General features: G+C 41.6%; 1 protein-coding gene across 1 annotated transcript in view; it reads right to left on the bottom strand.

Moving 5' to 3' along the window:
- Positions 1 to 22,113, bottom strand: part of lrp5 (LDL receptor related protein 5) — a 77,841-nt gene that overhangs the window by 31,313 nt on the left and 24,415 nt on the right. The window contains exons 6-11 of the mRNA XM_022762993.1: positions 19,297 to 19,493; positions 18,862 to 18,993; positions 8,873 to 8,961; positions 8,556 to 8,774; positions 8,313 to 8,401; positions 7,804 to 7,975 (exon numbers count right to left, since the gene is read on the bottom strand). Coding sequence (XP_022618714.1) covers positions 7,804 to 7,975; positions 8,313 to 8,401; positions 8,556 to 8,774; positions 8,873 to 8,961; positions 18,862 to 18,993; positions 19,297 to 19,493 — 898 coding nt within the window. The remainder of the gene's footprint in view (positions 1 to 7,803; positions 7,976 to 8,312; positions 8,402 to 8,555; positions 8,775 to 8,872; positions 8,962 to 18,861; positions 18,994 to 19,296; positions 19,494 to 22,113) is intronic.

Below are 22,113 nucleotides of genomic sequence, written 5' to 3'. Positions count from 1 at the left end.
ACCACTGCCAGCGTTATAAAGAGAGGCTCCACCGTTTCACAAAGCTGGCTCAAATCGTCTTTCACGGCCCTCACGGGGGATAAAGCATCAGGGCAACGCGGAGCCACTCAGAGGCCAATGTCCACACAAAACTTCATTTCAATCTTTTATCTAACTGATCCATTCAGCCACACAGAATCTGCCAGGCAGCGATCAGAGGCAGAGCAGACCTGAGTCACAACACTGATCTTCAGTGTTTCAGGAAAAGCAAAGAAAAAGAAAAAAGTCAAGTCTGTCGTGTCGACATCTACATGTTACATTTGAATGTTATGATAAAAAATATTTTTTGATCATTTTATTTTCAACTTCATTATTTTTTTTTACATTTTAAATTCTTGAATAAATCTATACTGAATGTGTTTGTAGTGTGGGAGGACACACACTCAGGTAAGAGACAGGAAGCAGCTCCAGTTGAGGGTTTGAACCTGTGCCTTCTTCCTCTGATGCTGCAGTGCTAACTGCTGCTACATGCTACCGGCTGGGACAACCATCCACCAAGGTTGGGTAACATCCCACGCCCCCTGGCTGTGACAGCTTCCGTCCAGCTTCTCTCTGTTGAACTTGTCGTAATGTTTTTTGTATTTCTGGTTCTGCCTTTCGGACTGGAGGGCGTTCTCCCTGGTCTTCAGCTGGAGCAGAACTAGGAGTGTGTCCACTTGATCTCGGTCTCGTTCTCACTCTGAGCAGCTTCCTGTCCAGCTCCAGGATCTGATGAAGCAGAGTAGAGGTTTCTCTTTGTTGACAGCTCAACAGTTCAGTGTCACTGTCATGGAGCTTCTGTTTCAGACCCACCTCCTCTCTGAGGACTTCAGCTGCTCCTGCACTTGCAAAAGTTTTTCCTGTCAGAGGTGGTGAAGGCTCAGGTGAGTTAGACCCAAATGCAGAGAAATGCAGAGATCAGTTCTTTAGGTTTGTGACATATGAAAACCTGGCTGTCAACGGAGACTGACATTGGTAGCGGTGGAAATACTCAGCTGTGGTGTTGACTGGACGTTATAATGGTGCTGTTGTCCATGGGGGTCCATAGACTTTATGTAGCTATATTGAGCTACATAAATCAAACAGCTACTACTTCTTTAAGAATTAACAGCAGTACAAAGGAGATAAACTCCACAGTTGCTACAGCTGACAAACAGACAAAATGCTACGTTGCTAGGCAACACAGTAGTTATTGATGCTATACACTGAGTTATTTATTCACATATCCGTCTGAGCATCAGTGTCTTGTGCACCGTTAAGTCCTTCACAATCTGCTCTGAACTTCTCTGCTCCTTCTTTCACTATTAAAATTAAATGACTGATTTTTAAAAACACAAAAAATAAACATAACTTGTTACTTTCACCCCTGATGAAGAACCTGGTTATCACAGACAGGACCTCAGTGTCTTCTTGGAAGATGGAGGACAGAAGGTGTCGCAGGCATGACGTTGGCCCTGGTCCTCAGAGGCTTCACTGTTCCCAGGCCAGGTGAGATATGTAATCCCTCCAGTGAATTCTGGATCTACCTTGGGGTCTTCTCCCAGTTGCATGTACATCCAAAGGAGGCATCCTAACCAGATGCCCAAACCACCTCAATGGGCTCCTTTCGATGTGAGGGAGCAGCGACTCTACTCCCAGGTCCTCACCCTGTCTGTCCGGCTGAGCTCAGACACCGGAGGAAACCCATTTCAACCGCCTCATCTCATTCTTATGGTCACTAACCAGATGTCATGACCACAGGTAGTAGCAAAACAATCAAATGAAGAAAACGTCTTCATTGATTTGTGGCAGGCACACACACAATGCAGCATGAGCAAACTGAAAAACAAATGTGCCAGTTTGACAACAGCATCGAAACAACAGCCAAATACAGAACTGTGCTAAAGTTGATTCATGAGACAATTATTTAAATTTATATCACTTTTAACATTCAGATTATACTGCAGATATCTGCTGTGCACCAGGCTAACACAGCCTGTATCATGCTAAGTAACAGGAGTCATGACAACAACTGTGCGGCCAGGCAGGGTCATTAGTTTTATAACTTAGATCTGTTTTTTGTCTGTGTAACTTTAGTAGTAGTAGTTTGCTATACTGTCATTGGGTTTTGTTTTACTACACAAGTGTTAATTACTCATATAAACTAGTTTACACTAAATACTGTTGGGTAGTTTAACCTACAATTTAACTATGCACCTTTTGTTCATAAACATTTGTTTTATATGTCAAATCTAATTCATCAAAGAAAGCAGTGACTAGAAAGGGACGCAGTAAAAGTAGAATGTACCATCAGATGGAAAGACTCGAGTACAATACAGGTGTCTCAGGTACTTCAACACAGTACTTGAGTAAATGTACTTGGTTAAATTCCTCAACTGACACTGGCACATCTGTGTCAGATGGTATCATACAGTCCAACACTCAGACAGCTACTGATACAGGGAGCAGGGCCCTGGAGGGGAAATTCCACCATATACACCTCTCTGCCTCCACACACACACAAACACACACACACACACACACACACACACACACACACACACACTCACTCAAGCAGTCACCATATGGCTCCACAGTGTGATTGAATGGTGCAACGCACAGTCAATCTGCATAATCACAACAAAGCAGCCGTTTGCTGTGTGTGTGTGTGTGTGTGTGTGTGTGTGTGTGTGTGTGTGTGTGTGTGTGTGTGCGCACGCATGTGTGCATACAGAAAGCAACACATTAGTTAAAGCAGCTAACACACACACACACACACACACACACTCTCTTCTTTAAAAGGAGGGGGCCTGTGGTAACTTCAGAGGGTTTTTTTTTCCACAGATGAGGGGGTTGGGTGGGTGGTGGCAGAGGGGAGTCAGATTTCTTTAAAAAGACTTGAAAACACACAGGGAGAGAGAGAGAGAGAGAGAGAGAGAGAGAGAGAGAGAGAGAGAGAGAGAGAAAAAAAGAGTCTTCAGTGTACCTCAATCATTTATCATTCTCTCTCTTCTCTCTTTTACTAAAACGTTGGGTGCTGTTCAGTTTTCAGCTGTTTGACAGGCGTTCTACACACACACACACACACACACACAGGTACAATGTACACACCCCTAGAGCAGTGAGTAGAATAAGATATTTTGAAGGTCTTACACTCATGCTGAAGCCTCCGCCACACTGCACTTACAACAACATTTTATAAACAAAAAAAAATGAATAAATGATCTCAGATCAGTAGAACCTGAAGACTTGATAGTGACAATAATCTTAAAATACATCTTGTCATTATAGAGTGTAGATGGATGAGAGAATGATTCCAGTGTGAAGCTGAAGACTTTGTGAATCCACTGTAGATCTGATGATCAGGTGATCACTGATCTTCAACAAACACAACAGCAATCAGGTGAATCACAGGTGTAATAATGGTTGAGAGGGTTCCTGATGTTTACACCTGCTGAAGAATAAAATAAATCAACTACAAACTGTAATTTTATTGAATTTTTTTGCTTTAAAAATCATATTTAAAGGTGAGTGCACGCAGCTGTCTGAACTCTGACACACGAACACATGAAGATTAAAAGGTTTGTCCTTTTCCTAAATAACATGAAAAGATTCTTATCTGTTCACTGTCCATTTAGAAACATGAATGATTAATGATTATTTTCATTATTTGTGATTATTTTAATTGATTAATTGTGGTTCATGAAAACAATGAAAAATGCAGATCACAACATCCTAGAGCTCAAGGTGACAAGTTGAACAAGATAAACTGACATCATAAATCCACATCTTCAGTTCACTACTATTACTACTATTTACTAACATGTTCAGTATCTTTGCTTCATCAATTATCAGGATAGTTTTCTTTCCATCAACTAATAAAACATCAATGAACCATTGCAGCTATAAAAAAGTTACTGTGTAAAATCAATGCAAACATTTCACATGCTTTTTATTATTACAGCCACCTCTGCTTTGTTAGTGAACTCCAACACATTCTGTGAACTATCTGGACAGATCTGCAAATATACATATTGAGGGTGGAACCACACAAGTCAGGTCCAGGTCTCGTCCTGAACCTGCTGCGTTGTCCAAGAGCCACCACCACGACATGAGAGAGTCAACACCTCGCTGATGGTGTCACTCTGGCCAATGACATTTCAGTAATATCTGATAATAATAATATCTCCTTCCCTTCCTCTCCTCTCCCCTCCCTTCCCCCTATTCCTTTCCCTCCTACCTGTTATCCAATTTCCCCCTCCCCTAATCCCCTATACCCAACCCCACTAACCCTTCCCTTAACCCTAACCCAAACCCTAATCACCCTCGACCCACACTGCCCCGGCCTGCCCCGGCCACCGAGGGGGAATCCAGCCCAGCGGCTCAGACAGACCTCTTCAATATCCTGAACCTATCTACACTGTTCCATCTGGACAAGGCCTCACTTTCATCCACATCCTCCACCTGTACAGTAGGGAGGAGCTGGGTAGGGACACACACCTATATCATAGGAGAATCAAATTAGCAGACCACATGTGTCATGTGGCTGTGACCTGAGTTTTACATTTTAATCTAGTCGGTAAAACCAATAAAATCAGAAACAACTGTCCTGTGGTCTGACTGCTCAAGATCCTACACCCACCAGGACAATGTCGGTGTATTCCCAGATCTCAGTGATTAATAAGTGCAGTGTTATTATTACTGTTAGAGATGATGGACAAAACGACAAAAATAAGACCAAAGGGTTAGTTTAGCCTCTAAAACAGAGACTTTCAGAAACGCTGCTGGTCCCTTTTTATTTTGAAAACTTTGGGGTTGTGTTGTAGTCTGGACGACAGAAACTGAGACCTTTGGAAACAATGACACAGACACCCACAGTCTCTCCTGATTGGTTCTCATCAGCCTGGACTACCAGTGGTGAATACAACATGATAATGAATTATGAGTGTGTTCATCCAGAGTATTTACCGCAACTAATCAACTGCAGAGTAGACAATCTACTTCCTGTTTACACCAGCTCACACATGTTCAGTGTACCTGATTGTTCAGGTATGTATGTGTTTTCAGGTGTGATAGTCGACGGAGAATATTTCTGATACAGAGCTAAAACGCTCATCCGGACGGAGATGGTTTTCACATTAGAACGCTACTTAACGTGTAATGTGAGTGAGTAATGTGGACGTAGCCTTACACTGGCTGCAGTGAACAAGATTAGACTACACACACACACAAGAGAGAGAGAGAGACACAAGCAGACGTACAATGGAAAAGTCTTCACACCCAGCAGCAATCTCTTTTCAACAGGATAAAAACAAGGCTAAAACGTGAAAAAAAGCCCTTTGAGGTGGGTCCTTTCACCCTGACAGAGAGAGAGAGAGGGAGAGAGAGAGAAGCAGAGGGGGGAGGGAGGGGGAGGGGGGCAGCCACCTCTTTTCAATTGGTAAGCATTCAGCCAGAAAGCTCAGGCATTCACTGCTTTGGTCTGGTCTTCTCTGCTCCTCTCTCTGCTGCTATGAAAATATGTTAACAGCTATAAACTCGTCCGTTTCCACAGACGCTACAACAGTTACAGTCACAGTGACACACGTGATAAACAGGCAGAATCGCAGACTAACACTGAGGAATGAAAACAAATCTACCTGATGAGGGAAAGAGGAACAAAGTAAATTACAGAGAATAAGAGGCACATGAAGTTATTGTAGCCTCAGTGTGAGAGGCTGACAGAGCGGGAGACTGAAGAACACCTGCTTTAAAGCAGCAGTGGAAGTCTTGGTGAGAGGGGGAAGGGCAACAAGAATAACAACCACCCCCCAACCCTACCTCACTTTGTTGTTCTCTGCCTCAGACACTGGGCTGTGGAGACCTCCAGGCTCTAAACCAGACCAGCCGATGTAGAAAAATACCAACACAACCTGTCAAACACATACTGTAGTGCTGGTGCGAAGCACCAGAGGAGAGTTTTAATACTGCTGTAAAGGTTCCATTCACCACAAAGTCAACTTGTACTGGCACTGACATGCATGGAAGTTCGGTCTGGGTGATTAATCAAATTTTATTTTAAAATCATTATTTTGGCTTCAAACGATTATGAAAACAAGATCATCAAGATAAAACGGTTATTGTGCCACATTCTGTTTCCCAACAAATCTAAGCCCCCCTCCCTACAACACCATCCCCACATCCACCACGAGATGTGTGATGGAGTGTGAAAACCTGAGCAGTTCGGCGATTCAGTTGGGCCAGCCTTTCATTTCCTTTGACCGAGTTAGTGAGCGGAATTTGTTGAACATAGTTTACAGTAGAGTTTACAATATGTTGGTGCAGTGCACTACAACATAGTTGATCTTATTTATTTTGATCCAATTTATTTTTATAAAATTACATATTATATATTTAATTATATACATTTAGATATTATATATTATCTGTTGTCTTATTTCTTTATCTCATTTTTTAATTAATTGTTTTATTTGTTTTTCCGCTGAATTGTATTTAAAGTTCAAGACAGTCCACTGATTAAAAGACCAATAAATGTGTGGCGTTTCCAAAGTCAATGAGTAATTGTGTTAAATAATCATGATCTCAATATTGATCAAAACTATCCTGATTATGATTTTTGCCATGATCGAGCAGCCCTAATGTAAGTAAATGTGAAGTATTCTCAGTTTTTGGTACTAACCTGATTTCTGAGGCCAGAAACCTTCACAGAACTTGAGCTGACCTGAATCTGCTGTCACACAGTGATGACCTGCTCACCTGCATCACTGATGACAGGCCCACAATCAACTGTGATGTTTAAAATCTAAATTCAGACTCTTCAAATTTTGTCACAGATGTTTGAGATTTGAGGCCCAAACACTGGAGGCAGGGGGCAACCCGACAGCCGAGTGATCAGGACGCAAAAGCCCTGAGAATAAAAAACACTGGGGTCAGAACAGAAGCTGCACTTCTGTCCAGCAGATGAATAATATCCAGTATCAAAGAAAACAAGAAGAAGAAAACATAAGGAATAGAGAAACAGATGTATTGTCAGAAGAAGACAACATTCTCCAGCTTATACACATTTTTCACCAAACTCCCACACCCAGAGTAAAGACAGTCACGCCCAGCCCTGCCTATTGTTCTCAGGTAGTCTTGCTCAAATGACATACAGACAAACTGACACGACAACAGCTGGTAGCAGTCATTTCCCAGCATGCTCCTCACAGCCTCCAAAACCAGTTCCAAAACCATCCACTCACTGAGAACATCACGTCTCTGACAGCGTCTGACTTCACATGTTTTAAGCTGTTTTTTTCTTCAGGATTAGTTTTCTATCATTATTGTTTTTATCAGTGTTTTACTGGGGAGCCAGGGAGATTCATCCAGAGCAGAGACTGCTACAGTGGTAAGTGACTGACACCTTCAACCTGAGAGGAGACACTGAAATCATCTGCTGTTTGAAACGAGACCCCGCTGACTCATCAAAATCTATTTGACCCGTGGGACCAGTTTTATCATGGACCAGTTCTTCTTCACCAGTTGGATGGTGTCCAACTGACATTTGAGATCACACATCTGTCATCATTAATCTGCATGAGACTGACACACTGACAATCACTTTAGTTGAGCTGTGTTCAAATTGTGATCAAACTTTCTGTCCTTTGTCTCATCTGACTGGAGCTAACTGTGACGCTTGGCAGTGTGTGCACTGGACAGGATGTACAACAGGTAAGACCAGACCAGTGCAGACCATAACACACCAGAGCAGACAGGTCAGGTCACACTGGACCTGCAGAGACCAGATGACAAAAATAGATGACGTACCTCTATCTTGTCCGTCTTAGCGTCTCCCCAGTAGAGTTTTCCTGCGGCATAATCTATTGCCAGTCCGTTGGGCCAGCCCAGAGAGCTGTTGAGTAGGACCACCCGGTCCGTTCCATCCAGGTTGGCCCGCTCAATCTTAGGATGCTCACCCCAGTCAGTCCAGTACATGTAGCTGAGAGAGACAGAGGCAGTGACAGAACATGGAGTTATTTCCAGTTACAGGGACATGATACATTTTACACATGTCCTTATTAATACATAGTGACAATATGTTATATATATACATATGTTATATTTAGATTTTGAAGCTGCTTGAATAGACACAGCGCATTTCCACATACACAGCTGTCAATCATTTAAACATTTCCTTAAATAAGACACGCCTTATTACCAGAGAAATATTTCTATCTAGAAATCTTTTGTTCGCTGAATGCATTTGATCAAAATTAATTGTGTCAAGTCTAAAACCACCAGAACACACACGAACACACACACATACACACACCTACCCGTTAACAGGGTCGAGGACAATGGCTCTGGGTTCATCCAGGTTCTCAGAAATCAGAATCTTCCGAGAGGTTCCGTTCAGCCTGGTCACCTGGAAAACCACAGGACACCATTCAACATTAAAACAAAAGACAAAAGAATCACAACCACTGAGGCCATTTATCAAACAATATGAAACACGGCTCTGATTGGTCAGACAGGTATGGTGGATATTTAGTAACTCTAGTGTAAAGTCTCAAGTGTACCTCAATCCGGTCAGTGCCAGTGTCAGTCCAGTACAGGTTTCTGGCCACCCAGTCCACAGCAATGCCGTCAGGGTGGTTGATCTCCGTGGTAACCAGTATCATGGCATTGCTGCCATCGATGTGGGAGCGCCGGATGGCCCGAACCTCATCATCTGTCCAATAGACATAACCCTCGACCGGGTCGTAGTCTATGGCAATGGCATGGCGAATGTCATCGACCTGCATGAGCAGAGGAACAATGATGAGTACATGACGGAGGACTGATGAGTGTGTGGGTGTGTGTGTGTGTGTCTGTGTCTGTGTGTGGATGTGTTTACCTGCAGGACGATGTCGGTGAAGTCTGGCAGGTCCAGGGAGATTCTGCGCAGATCAGTCCGTCGGGCCAGCAACAGAACCTGCTCTGCTCCTAAACGAACCACACAAGTTTCATTAAGTGTTAATTCATGTCGATTTAGCAGTAACTAAGAATTCACTGTGACAGACTTCATTTAGCTCTGAGACAGCTGCTCTAATTGGATCCTATGGATTTATTGCATACGAACCAGCACAGTAGTGATTTTCCAGCCTAAAATAAGTCTGTTTCTGCTGTAATGAAATTCATCTCCACAACATATCATTTATTTCTGCTGCTGACGACCTTCATCTTTATATCTGCTCACACAAGAGTCCTGTATCATGTAGCGTTTGTCAAATAGGAGTTGGATGTGTTCACATTTCAGATTCAGATTACGACAACCTAATTTATCCTTATTTATCCTTTGCAGCTTACACAGTCCAGACACAAAAGTTATATGTCTGAGGCAACAGATCAACATACGTGGAGGAGGAGAAACAAGAAAATACACATTCTGGGGACTTGGGACTTGTCTGTCAACATGCAGTGCCCTCTTCCCTTATCTTGCTAAATTCCTCACTGTCTTACAATATCCTTACCTTACTAAGTGATACAGGCTGGGGGGTCTCTCGCAGCCCCCATGGAAGTCGACCCTTGGTGCTATGCTGTATGGCCTCTACAAGAAAATACCTTTCGTTTCTACACTCTTTTGGTCCATTTGTCATCCTGTCTGACCACGTCTGTAACCCATCCCGCTTTTCCTCAACTGTACAAGTGTCCCCCTGCCCTTCACTCTGGGTCAGTCTATTGCCTCAGACCTGCTCTGTGTAAGTAGACTCTGACAACACTACAGCAAAGTTGGAACTTGGACTCGAGTTAATTTTCTTCAACACAAGTAAAGTAAGTAAAATAAATAATACATTATGTTACATATACATGAGTGACTCAATTCAAAAATGTAAATATACCAGTCATTTAAAATGACAACTGTTGGCGTTTAGTAGCCTGGTAGCAAAAGGAATGGGGGACTTGGAGCAGCGGTTTGGGGCACATTGCAACGCCAGCCTGAGGGCATTATAGTAAACTCACAGGACAGAGCATGGTCCAAGTGGATGATAATTCCAAAGGGAGAATAAGTCTCGTTGCTGGACTCCAGTTATCTTTGAGAAAACTTTCACAATACCATTTAGTCTATTTTTGTCCTTTACAGACAGCCCATTAAACCAGCATATAAATGAGAAAGTTAGAAGACTTTCAATGAATGACTGATAAAAAATTACATAAAATAGTATCACAGACATGAAAGCAGGAAATTTCCTCCATTTAAAGGGGGTCTTAGGTGATGTGGTATCGTACATACATGAAGTTGACAAACAAGAGACAGATATAACAGATCTAGCAGCAGATGCCAAGAGATGTTCAAAATTTTAAACTCCATCCACACTAATACGTTTCAGTCATACGTTTCTCATTTCTCTTGCTCTCTTTCCTCTTGACGTCCACACTACTCCAGTTTTTTCAAGAGAAACTCTGGGGTTGTGTTGTAGTCTGGACGACAGAAACTGAGACCTTTGGAAACAATGACGCAGACACCCACAGTCTCTCCTGATTGGCTCTCATCAGCCTGGACTACCAGTGGTGAATACAACATGATAATGAATTACAGTGTTACTGACCTTGTTGTCTTTGCTAGCAGCTTTTGTTCAGTTACAGTCAGTATTTTAATGTTCAAAGGATTTACCTCAACTAACCAACTGCAGAGGAGACAATCTCCTTCCTGTTAACACCAGCTTGCACACGCTCAGTGTACGTGAATGGTCATGTGATATGTGATCCCAGGTGTGTTAGTCTGGACAGAGATCGTGTTCATTTTAAAATGAAAACGTCTCAGTGTGGACTCAGTCTTAATCTTAATCCCTCATGTGTCAGGACCGTGTCCGCCTGGTAAATGCTCATGTCCTTCAAACTCCACACACAGTGATATTTACTAGAAACTAGTCTCCATGAAATGAGATAATAAGCCTGATGACTCGTACTTGACAAGGCTGCATTCTCAAATCTGAAGCTCAGCTGTGATGCTGACATGCTCGTCCAACCAGGTTTTTTCAGGTGCAAACTGTTGTGGAACCGCTGCAAACAACTGTCGTATTTTCATTCATTCAATTCATTCAATCAGCTAGACTGTATTTTATCTGAGAATTCTTGAAGGAAGACAAACTGCACAACAGGGCTGAACGGTATTCAAAGAAAATCATACTGCGATTATTTTTGGCAGATTTTCTGATATGAGTGTTTATTTAAGTGTTAATGGTAATTTTTGTATTTCATTTTCACTGGAAAAAATTGTTTAAAAGATGTATTTTTGTTGGATCTTATACCAAACAAACATTTCTTTACATATGGAGAATATGATTTGTAGGCGTCTCTGTAGCACCTCTATGCTTCATTTATGGTCTATTGTGACACATTTTACCTCTAACAAACAAACTGCAACTCCTGTGATCTGGATTTTGCACTTGGCCACATTGTGATTTCAATAATATTTCGATTAATTGTGTATCCCTACAATACAACAGTCAGTTAAAGTTATGTTGTTGTTACCACACTGTTGTGTATAATGTATATGTTTATGTATATAATAAACATCCTGTGTTCAACAGTGGAGGTTTGTTTTGGTGATATTATGAACTGCTCCACTCTTTGAAGAGAAACCCTGCTGGACAACACAATCAAAGGTGCAGTGATAGACACAAATACTCAGAGCATCTCCACATAAAAGGGATTCTGGACTTATTGAAACCTCATATCTCAAACTCCTCTGCTGCTCACTAAGTACCAGACGGTTTTCCTCCCACTGGGAAAATTGTACATTTCTCCAAAGCTCATGTGATTAAAGTATAGATATCAAGGCCTCATCCAGCAGATCCAAGTCTGAGTGCTTGGTATCTGGATTGGAGCCAAACCCCTCAGTCCAATATCAATCTGTGTGTTTTGAAAAAGATTTGTAGCTGGAGCCCAGCTCTGCTCTCTTTACTCTCCTCCTCTCCTCCTCGCTGCAACCCGTCTGCAAACAAAGAGCTCTGCTGTCCTCAGGGATCCTCCACTGTGTTTGGCTGTTGATTCAGATTTAACAGGAGCCAAACTCACCTCATGGGAGACAATTAACTGTTTCTCTCTGTCTCTCACACCTCTGACTGTGAAGAGCTCACATTTTGAGCAGTTCAAAGTGCCTCTCTCTGTCTATTCCCCTGTCGGCCTTCTCTGTCTTATCTTTGTCTCACGTTTCACATCTATTCACTACAATCTTAAAACAAAGACAGTACATTATCTGTGATTAAATTGTGTACTCTGTAATAGTATATTATGCAACACATACCACACAATCTCCAGATCATCAGCTCAAATATCAAAAACACATCATTCTGTAAATCATGTAAATCTTACTGTGCAGATGTTTGAACCTGGATCCAATCTGCAGGGCTCTGGTGTCGTATCATATGATAACATTCAGGGGTCCCCCCCCCGGGGTCCCCCCCCCCCATCACTTCACCACTTAATAGGAAGAGCTGGAATCACTACATCAGATACAGACTGGTGGGCTGCATTACATTGGTACACTCATCATCAATATGCATTAGACATGGGTTGTTGCTCTGCAGAGGTTCCATCTATCTGTGGGTAAACTGGTTAAACTCCACCCTGTCTTAGACCTGGCTGCAGGTGTGGTCCACACTCAGCCCGCCTCAGTCACAAGTTTTGGTTTTGTCCCAGACTGACCCCATTTTGTTTTGAACAGGTGTGTTAAAGACCCTCTGATGAAACTCAAGTGTTTAACCTTGTTAACATCCATATGATGTTTTTATATAACACAAGACATATGATGAGTGAAATAATCATCAACACCATGACTGAGTGTTTCCACCTTGAACTGCAGTGAACCAGTGACAGTCTCATAAACACAGATTCAGACAGCCAGGGTTTCATATGTCACAAACCTAAGGAACCAATCCTGTCAACTTGTGGGAACGGGGGGCGGGGCTAAATAACCTGAAACCTTGTCAGCACAGAGAGAGAGAGAGTTAGCATTAGCACAACCACTAACACTGTGTCAGCCACTGCCAGTTACAAGCTAACAAACAACATAAACAAATAAAAGATGCTAACTGCGCTAACTGTTCTGATCCGTCTGCTAGTCTCTGGTTCTGGTCTCAGACTCCTCATCTGAGTCTGGGTCTGACTGAGGCTCAAACATGTGGCTGAGTCTCTCTGATGTTTCCTCCTCTAACCATCTTGATACTCTCTGCTCTTTCACCTGTCCACCTGGAGACAGCAGGTGGTGGGCGGGGCTCAAGGCCTGATCCACATTTCTCAATCAGGAAGTAAGAGGAGATGAGCTTCAGCTTTTATGTGTGAAAACCATGTTCAACTAAATATGAATCATAGCAGAGGATTTTTACTGTTTAAAACATGTGTAGAGGAACTTTAAAAGTTATTGATCATAACCCACTCACTGCACTGTTGTCAACTGGGAAACACCAATCACAACCTACCAGGCTGAGGCAACAGACATCTGACACTCCTCAGGTGGAACAAAGCTCTACAACCACCACAGGCACTCGGTGGAGGAGATCATGTCCCATCTTAAACTGTCCAAGGCTCCACCCACAAGTCTTATAAGATCTGGAAACTATCTTATTTTGAGACTGAGCTTCCCTCTATCAATATGATGTAACTACCCCACCACCACCCCTTCATTTCCATTTGTTTCTGTTTTATTCATTAAGTGCTCATTTATAACACTATAACACAATAAACTGTTGGAGTACTGAGTGCCACTGTGCAAAAATCAATACAAATATTTCAATAATAATAATGATCATGTAAATATTTCTCTGTCTCTCATTCCAGCTGCACTGTCACAACAAAATCAAAATCAAAGTCTGGCATCTCTCCACCGCAGCACCAATCACATATGACACTGAGAGCTGTTCCATCATCAGCTCAGAGTCTGAGGGAGGAGGGTAAATGAAGCGACATAGGGAAAAGGAAGGAGGGAAAGCATCTGTGATTCCACTCTCCTCTTCGCTTGACTTCATCCTGAGACACTTAAAGACCTCTGACAAACAGTCTTACACACACACAGCATCGGTGTATGCCATAGCATAACACACAAACACGCACAGCTACAACACACCAAACACACACACACACACACACACACACACACACACACACTGCTGCCAGCGCAATAACAAACGCCTTCAATTTAACCAGCCAAGCAAAACAAATTAGAAGCATGGACACAAAGACACAAAGACACAAAGACACACACACACACACACACACACACACACACACACACACACACACACACACACATGCACACACACACACACACTGCAGGCTGACACAATAGAGCATTGTTTTTTTATTGTCAACAGTGGCTAAGTGATTGGTTGGCATGTTTCATTCAAATTTAATACATTCACACAACACAGCCTCACAGACAGACGCACTCTAACACACTGTTGTGTTTCTGCAGAATAAGGCTCTATTGTTTCAGCATCGTGGGAATCAACATGGCAGCTGGTCAGTGTGTGTCCCACTCTCCCAGCAGAGAGGTCAGACTCACTTTTACTTGTTTTCAGGCAGATACATGATGTTGCATCACTAAACACACCCAAAGACAATGGTGATGGAGGTCAGCAACAGGAAACACTATGTCTAAGCACTGCTGGGGTTGTGTTTCAATAGGATGTGTCAGATCTAACTGTACGACTGTAGTCAGTCTGACTGTAGTGTCTCATCTGTTTTATCAAATCGATGATCAAATCTGAGGTTTAGTTTTTCACTGAAACAAGACCTGATTCAAAGTCGACTCACTAGCTTTCTCTGGAGGTTTCAACCACGCCTTGTGATCTTCTGAACTAGCTCAGATGGCGTGGAGACGGCTCAGTTGTTATCATGAGACCCGTTTCCTAGATTAATGGAACAATTTCATGTTGATGTTATAAAACTAAATCTGAAAGGCTGAGTTCACATCTGTGGACGGTCTTTTGTCTGTGAGGAGGCAGAAAGTGTTTTAATGGCAATGAAGAAGAGTTGAAGATACAAAATACTGATTACCTTACTGTGACAGAACAACTGTAGTCTCCTGAACTTTATTTTTCATGAACTACTTATAAATACTTGGACACCATTGTGGATGATAAAATGACTTTTGAGGTCAACACTGACTTCATCTGCAAAAAAGTCAATCTAAGACTGTTCTTCTTGAGGAAGCTGAAGGGTTTTAACGTTGACAAATCACTCTTGAAAATGTTTTATTCATCTATTATTCATCTTTTGTCAAGTCAATTTTTAACTTTTTCAGTAATCTGTTGGTTTGGGAACCTCAGCAGGGTTCACAAAAATAAGATGGGAAATATTGTCAAACTTTGCCAAAAGATCATTGCCATTGACTTGAATTTATCAATTTATCAAAAGTTTATCAAGTCAGAGCCACTCAGAGGTCAAAGGTCATTTTAGCAGACCCCCATCACCCTCTCCATGCAGAGTTTGGACTCCTACCACCAGGAAGGAGGTGCACTTTCCCAAAGAGCCAAAGCAAACAGATATTTGAGGTCCTTTGTCCCATCAGCTGTTGGGTTGTTAAACACATTGTTGGTCTAGTTGTCATTGCAATTAACAAATTCTGATGGACTCTTGGTGATTCACAATTTACTTTAACTGTAACATACTTAAATGGAATTTTGTCTCTTTTTATTGTATTATTCTATTTATGATGTGTATTGGTTGTGTTGACTGCTGTTGCAAACCAAACTACCCCTCATCTAATCTAATCTAATCTAATCTAATCTAATCTAATCTAATCTAATCTAATCTAATTTAATCTAATCCAAATAATGGAGGCTCCACATCAGGACCATTAAACTTCAATGTTTCAAATGTTTATATTATATGATGAGAGTTTAACTGTGAGACTGAAGTAACACAATCAGCTGATTATAACTCCGAAAACTCAACATTACATTGGTCTTAATGAACACCCATCAAGCCCATCAATGAGACAGTCAAAGATTTCACTTTGGCCCTTTAGTAAGTTACTTTAGCTCCTTTTCCACTGGTAAATAACCCCACTAAAACCCGCTAAAATTAGGCTTTTGTCGGCAAAGGAAAGCAAAACAATCTGCATTCAGCCCCAGGTCAAATGACTCTACAGTAGACACAAGTATTTATCGGCTCCAGCAATTTTTATGCTTGTTTTGAAAAATATGACTTCTCAGAAAACATGTGTCTTAGAAAAAAGCATCTCTTCTAATTGTGACATTTCCGTCAGCCAGGAATGTGTTAGAAATCTTCTTAAAAATGTAAACATCAGGAAAGACCCTGGCCCAGATCAAATTTGTGGGTGCACATTACGATTTTGTGCTGACAAACTTAGCGGTGTCCTCCACCACATATTTTGAATGTCACTTGATTGTAATAAAATCCCTGCTATTTGGAAATCCTCCACTGTAAATCCTGTTCCTAAAAACTCTATTCCTAAGTAACTTAATGATTTCAGATCTGTGGCATTAACATCATTAAGTATGAAAATCTTTTGAGAAAATTATTAGGAACAAAATTCTGTCATAATGAAAAATGATCCACTGCAATTTGCTTTCCAGGAGGGGGAGGGGTGGAGGATGCCAAGCTTTTTATACTTAACAACCTATACAAGCATTTGGAAAAGCCTCAAGCCCATGCCAGGCTTTTATTCACAGACTTTTCATTCAACACAATGCAGCCTCATCTCTTGCTTGAAAGGTTAATAAATGTTTTTAATCTGCCCCACCAGCTTGTTTCATGGATATCAGACTTCTTAACTACCAGAGAGCAGACGGTTTTGGTTAATGGCTGTCTCTCAGAACCTCTTGCTTTGTCCACTGGATCACCACAAGGGTGTTTCCTCTTGCCTTTACTTTTCATCATGTATACTGATGAATGCAGGAGCATCCAGGAAAGCAGCTACCTGGTCAATTCTCAGATGATACTGCACTGTTGTCCCTTCTACCATGGGGAAGCTCTTGTGGATTTTAGTTCTTGGAGTGACAATAATTTCTTGGATTTAAATGTATCTGAAACCAAAGAATTGATCATTGATTTTAGATGTAATAGACACAAAGCTGAAGACAGCATTATTCACAATGAAGCAGTAGAAAAGGTTACCTCATACAAATGTCTAGGTACCATCCTTGATGATCAGCTTAAGTTTGATATAAACACTGCAGCTATTGTGAAGCGGGGGCAACAGAGAATTCCCCTTCTCCTCACACTAAAGTACTTTTCTGTCATTTTTATCAATCCTTTATTGAGAGCCTTTTTCATTTACTTGCTGGTTTCACAGCCTATCACTGAAAGACAGAAACAGTCTGAGCAGCATCGTTAAAATCTGTTCTAAGACCACAGGAGTGAAACAAAGGGACTTTTGCGATCAACAAATCCTCCAGAAGCGACAAGTATTTTAGCTTATTTTGGCTCTCTTGTTGGTGAATTTTCTCTGTTGCTGTAGGGGCGTTCTCACATTTTACCTCCTTCCAAAACTAACCACCATTTGAAATCTTTTATTCCCTCTGCATTACGTCTTTTAAATTCTCTGTAGTTGTTTTTTTTTTTATGATTTTTATCATCTTTTATTAATTGATGATCAACCTATTTATTAATATTGATTTATTATAAATTCCTTTATTCCACTCATATCTCATTTTATTTATTTATTGTATTTTTTTCTCATTCTATTTATTACTCCCTTATTTTTATGCCTTCATGTCACTGTATGTTTTTAGTATGTGTGTGAGGCAAGCTGTTCAAACAAATTGCCCCTGGTGGGATTAATAAAGTTCTCTGAATCTGAATGTGAGTAAACACACCTGTCACCTTTTCAGCATGGTGCTGTTAAAAAAGAAACACTGCAGCTACCCTGGGCTCAGGGATGAAAGAGTGAGCTGCAGTCCTGAAATAAGTTTTAAAAACACACAATCACTGATGGAAGCATCTCACACTGAGGCTCTGACACTGACAGGAGCAACAACCCGCAACATATCCATTTTACCAACTCACTGTTTCTCCACTGTGTCTGTGTATGTGTCTGTGTGTGTGCTCTGTAAGTGCATGTGATGACATCGCTCCTTGCAGTTGTGTGTGTCTTCAGTCCGAACAGAAAGACAAATTCGGCAAGCAGTGGAAAGTGTAAGAGTCAATCCCTTTTTGGTAGGTTTACCCACGTTTAAAAACCCTGCTTATTCCTGATAATGTTGGTTTAAAACAGGTATTACAGAAAAACTGAATTAGCAACACTCTGTAGTCTGCTTGGCTATCAAAGATTCATTCAGCTGAATTCTCTCACCTTTCCCTGACCATGATGAACCGGATAAAAATCCAAGGTCTATCACAAATGTAATGTCAGAATAAGATGCAAAACACACAGTTTATACTGCAGAAATGGCTGACTGCTGCTCCAGTTTGTGTCTCTCACAGATTTTGTACAAGAACAACATGTATTCAGGAACAGTAAACACAACACACCAGCCTGACAGCAACCACCATGCTGTAGCTTAACAAAACATTTAGGCCTCACTAAGAAGTAACATTACCCATGATGAACAGCAGGGCTACAACTACGTGCTAGAGCTACAACACACATATCCACACCATGACTCAGCTTTTAGTGACTGTCCATGCTCCATCAGACTCTAGATGATCTCATGTCCATGCTACACCGAACAGGGGTCAGTCGGTCCCCTGACATCATCCCCTCACCCTCCACATCACAGTATATAGCCACAAGGCTGCAAATCTTACAGGTTACAATTCAACAACTCATTTAAAAGTAAAATCCAACCTATATTTAACTCATTTATTACCAGTTTTGCTCATACTGTTATATATGTTAATGTTATATACACTAATATATATAAATAGGACCCATACCTGGCTTGCATGTCTTTCCATCTGGTTTGAGCTGGACACCAGTGGGGCAGGCACAGCTGTAGAAAGGCTGGACTGGAGAGAGGAGGCAGAGATGACTGCAGCCTCCATTATTGTCACTACAGGGAGTCTGGACTGCAGAGCCATCAACAGAAAGACCAGAGAGAGAGGGAGGGAAACAGAGAGGCAGAGAAGTGGAAAAGAAAATGTGGTTAGCTTCTCAGAACAGGTGAAAAGGAAATATTATGAAGATATGAATAAGATTTGGCCTACTAGAAAATACTAAATTAAACAATATAAAACAATAACTGTATCTAAAAAGAAATGTTGTTGTAAGATCACCCATAATTTGCGTTCTAATAGATTTTTTAATCAATCATCACAGATCATCACCATTCAGTCTGACTGGATTAGTTCAATATACTGCACTGCACTTACTGTAAGGCTGTCGGTAGGGCTCCAGGACCTGGATATCCATGGGAGAGTAAATCCCGCTGAGGATTTCTCTGGCTTTGTCTCCACTGTGTTTGTTGCAGGCGTGGATGGAGCGGGTCTGCCAGTCAGTCCAGTACAAGGTCTCCTCAGACAGCGTCAGGGCAAAGGGATGGGTGAGGGTGCCCTCCACCACTGTTTCACTGCAGGACAAAAAAAAGCTTATTTAGAATGAGAGAAGGGCTGGTGTTAAGTGTTCGTCAGCCATGGAATGAAAAATGTATGGTGTGTTTTTTAAATGTTAACCTGTTGCAAACAAGACATTCTGCATTGTTCAGTAGAATGTACAGTTTAATGTCTAAATACACACAACCTGTTGCATTTATTATTACTAAGTTGTAATTAAAACCTAACACCATTTGACATCCATGTTTCAAAACAGAACAGCACTTGGATTATGATTTAATGGCTCTAATGTTGCTGAGGAGCCAGTACCTCTCAAATACACAAACACACACGAATGTGATGAAACAGTTTTCTGCAGGTTTGAAGACCAGAGGCAGGAGCAGGTTTAGACACACAAACTGCCTTTTGCACTTTGTTTGTTACAATAGCAGGAAAAAAACACATCATATCATGCTAATGTAATATCATTTCAAAAGCCGTATCAAATACAACCTGAGCCTCAGTAAACCCACCCCGGGCTGGGTACTGTGGTACTGTATATGCAATCATACTTTTTTCAATAGTTTAGATAAATGTAGAAAATCAACTTTTTTTTTCATATAAAACCCTTTTTTAAGAGTTATAGGGCTTTCAAACAGGATGCAATTTGCACTGCGGAGTCGCAGGGGACAGACAAACATCGGCAAAGTTTTCCAAACTTCTAGTGGGACACGTCACTGCAAAACGGGAAGCTCCTGCTGTGTTAGAGTCTATCATTGCCAACAACAAAGACTAGCCCCACTAGTAAGAAGAAGAAGGGGAGCAGCAAGGAAGAGGCTGTGGGTGCCCTCTGGTACAGAGAGCAGCTTGTGAAGGAGCTATGTTTCCACAGCGACCTGTTTCAGGTCTACTTTCCATTTACACTCCGTGCCTTGCCGGATGCCTCGTTTCCACAGGAATTTGTCACAGTTCAACTGGGTTGCGAGCTTGACGAACGGCTTGCTGCACTGTGCGTGCGCTGTTTCAAACTTGTTGTCATGACAACCGAAACAGAAAAACATGTCAATGAGAACAGCTTTATTGTGAATTCATCTGTAGTAAATATAGTATATGTGTGCACAGACAGGAGAGGAAAAGAGAACAGATAAAGAGCTTTAACTAGCTGACACAAGACTGAAACCAGCTGACACTAGACTGATACTGGCTGATAAAAGACTGAAACCAGCTGACACTGGACTAAAACCAGCTGATACTAGACTAAAACCAGCTGACACTAGACGGAAACCAGCTGATACTAGACTGATACTGGCTGATAAAAGACTGAAACCAGCTGATACTAGACTGAAACCAGCTGACATTAGATGGAAACCAGCTGATGCTAGACTGAAACCAGCTGACACTAGACTGAAAACCGGCTGATAAAAGACTGAAACCAGCTGATACTAGACTGAAACCAGCTGGTACTAGACTAAAACCAGCTGATACTAGACTAAAACCAGCTGACACTAGACTGAAAATCGGCTGATACTAGACTGAAACCAGCTGGTACTAGACTAAAACCAGCTGATACTAGACTAAAACCAGCTGACACTAGACTGAAACCGGCTGATAAAAGAGTGAAACCAGCTGATACTAAACTGAAACCAGCTGACACTAGACGGAAACCAGCTGACAGTCAACAAAAACTGCATTGTGACTGTGTTTGTGTTATTCCTGGTTTCGTGCTGGAACAAAAACAGACGCCTAACACTGAGCCCAATGGTCATTAAAACACACAAAACACAGGTGTTGGACAAACTAAACAAAGTGTAAAATGTGTGGCACTGGAGGAGGTCATTAAAATCAATAGTCTTCAAGAAGTGTTGAAAATAAAAGAAGATTTTCAAGATTTTGACATTTAGTCCTTATGGAGGCACTAGAGGATCAGTCAGAAAACCATTAGGAATGCTCCTCCAGAGATCATGAATATCTAGACCACATTCCATGGTGATGACCTCAACACATTCAAGTTTTCTTTAGACCTTCTCATTAAAACAACACATTTACAGCCTCAGTGAAGGTATGTTCTCTGTCCTCAGGGCCAAACAATTACATAAAGCAAGATGTGAAGAACTGTGTGTATGTGTGTGTGTGTGATCAGGAGAGAGCAGTTCTTTTCTAAAACACACTTTAAAATCACTTACAGGAAAATATACTCACTCAAACGCACATCGGCACGACATCAAAGGAGGCTCGTATTTAGAAAATCAACACACCAGAAACTGGCTTTCATCAATCACCATTTTTAGTCTTTTTTTTTAGTTTTGTGTGTGTGTGTGTGTGTGTGTGTGTGTGATGTGTGTGTGTGTGTGTGTGTGTGTGTGTGTGTGTGTGTGTGTGTGTGTGTGTGTGTGTGTGTGTGTGTGTGTGTGTGTGTGCTGTAGGAGCAGAGGTGCCTGCCAGCAGTGGTTAAGAGAAAAAAACCAAAGAACAAATTTAACCAACTCCAGATTTCAAAGCTCTGTTCAGCTTGTGTGTGTAAGTGTGTGTAAGTGTGTGTGTGTGTGTGTGTGTGTGTGTGTGTGTGTGTGTGTGTGTGTGTGTGTGTGTGTGTGTGTGTGTGTACAAATTAATTAGCAAACAGGCAAATTACTTCATCACTGAAGCTGTCAGGTACAA

Source organism: Seriola dumerili, unplaced genomic scaffold, assembly GCF_002260705.1.
Source record: "Seriola dumerili isolate Sdu_G_001 unplaced genomic scaffold, Sdu_1.0 BDQW01000465.1, whole genome shotgun sequence".
Classification (NCBI taxonomy): Eukaryota; Metazoa; Chordata; class Actinopteri; order Carangiformes; family Carangidae; genus Seriola; species Seriola dumerili.
Note: the sequence above shows the minus strand (reverse complement) of the source record. Positions and strands in the feature narration are given on the sequence as shown.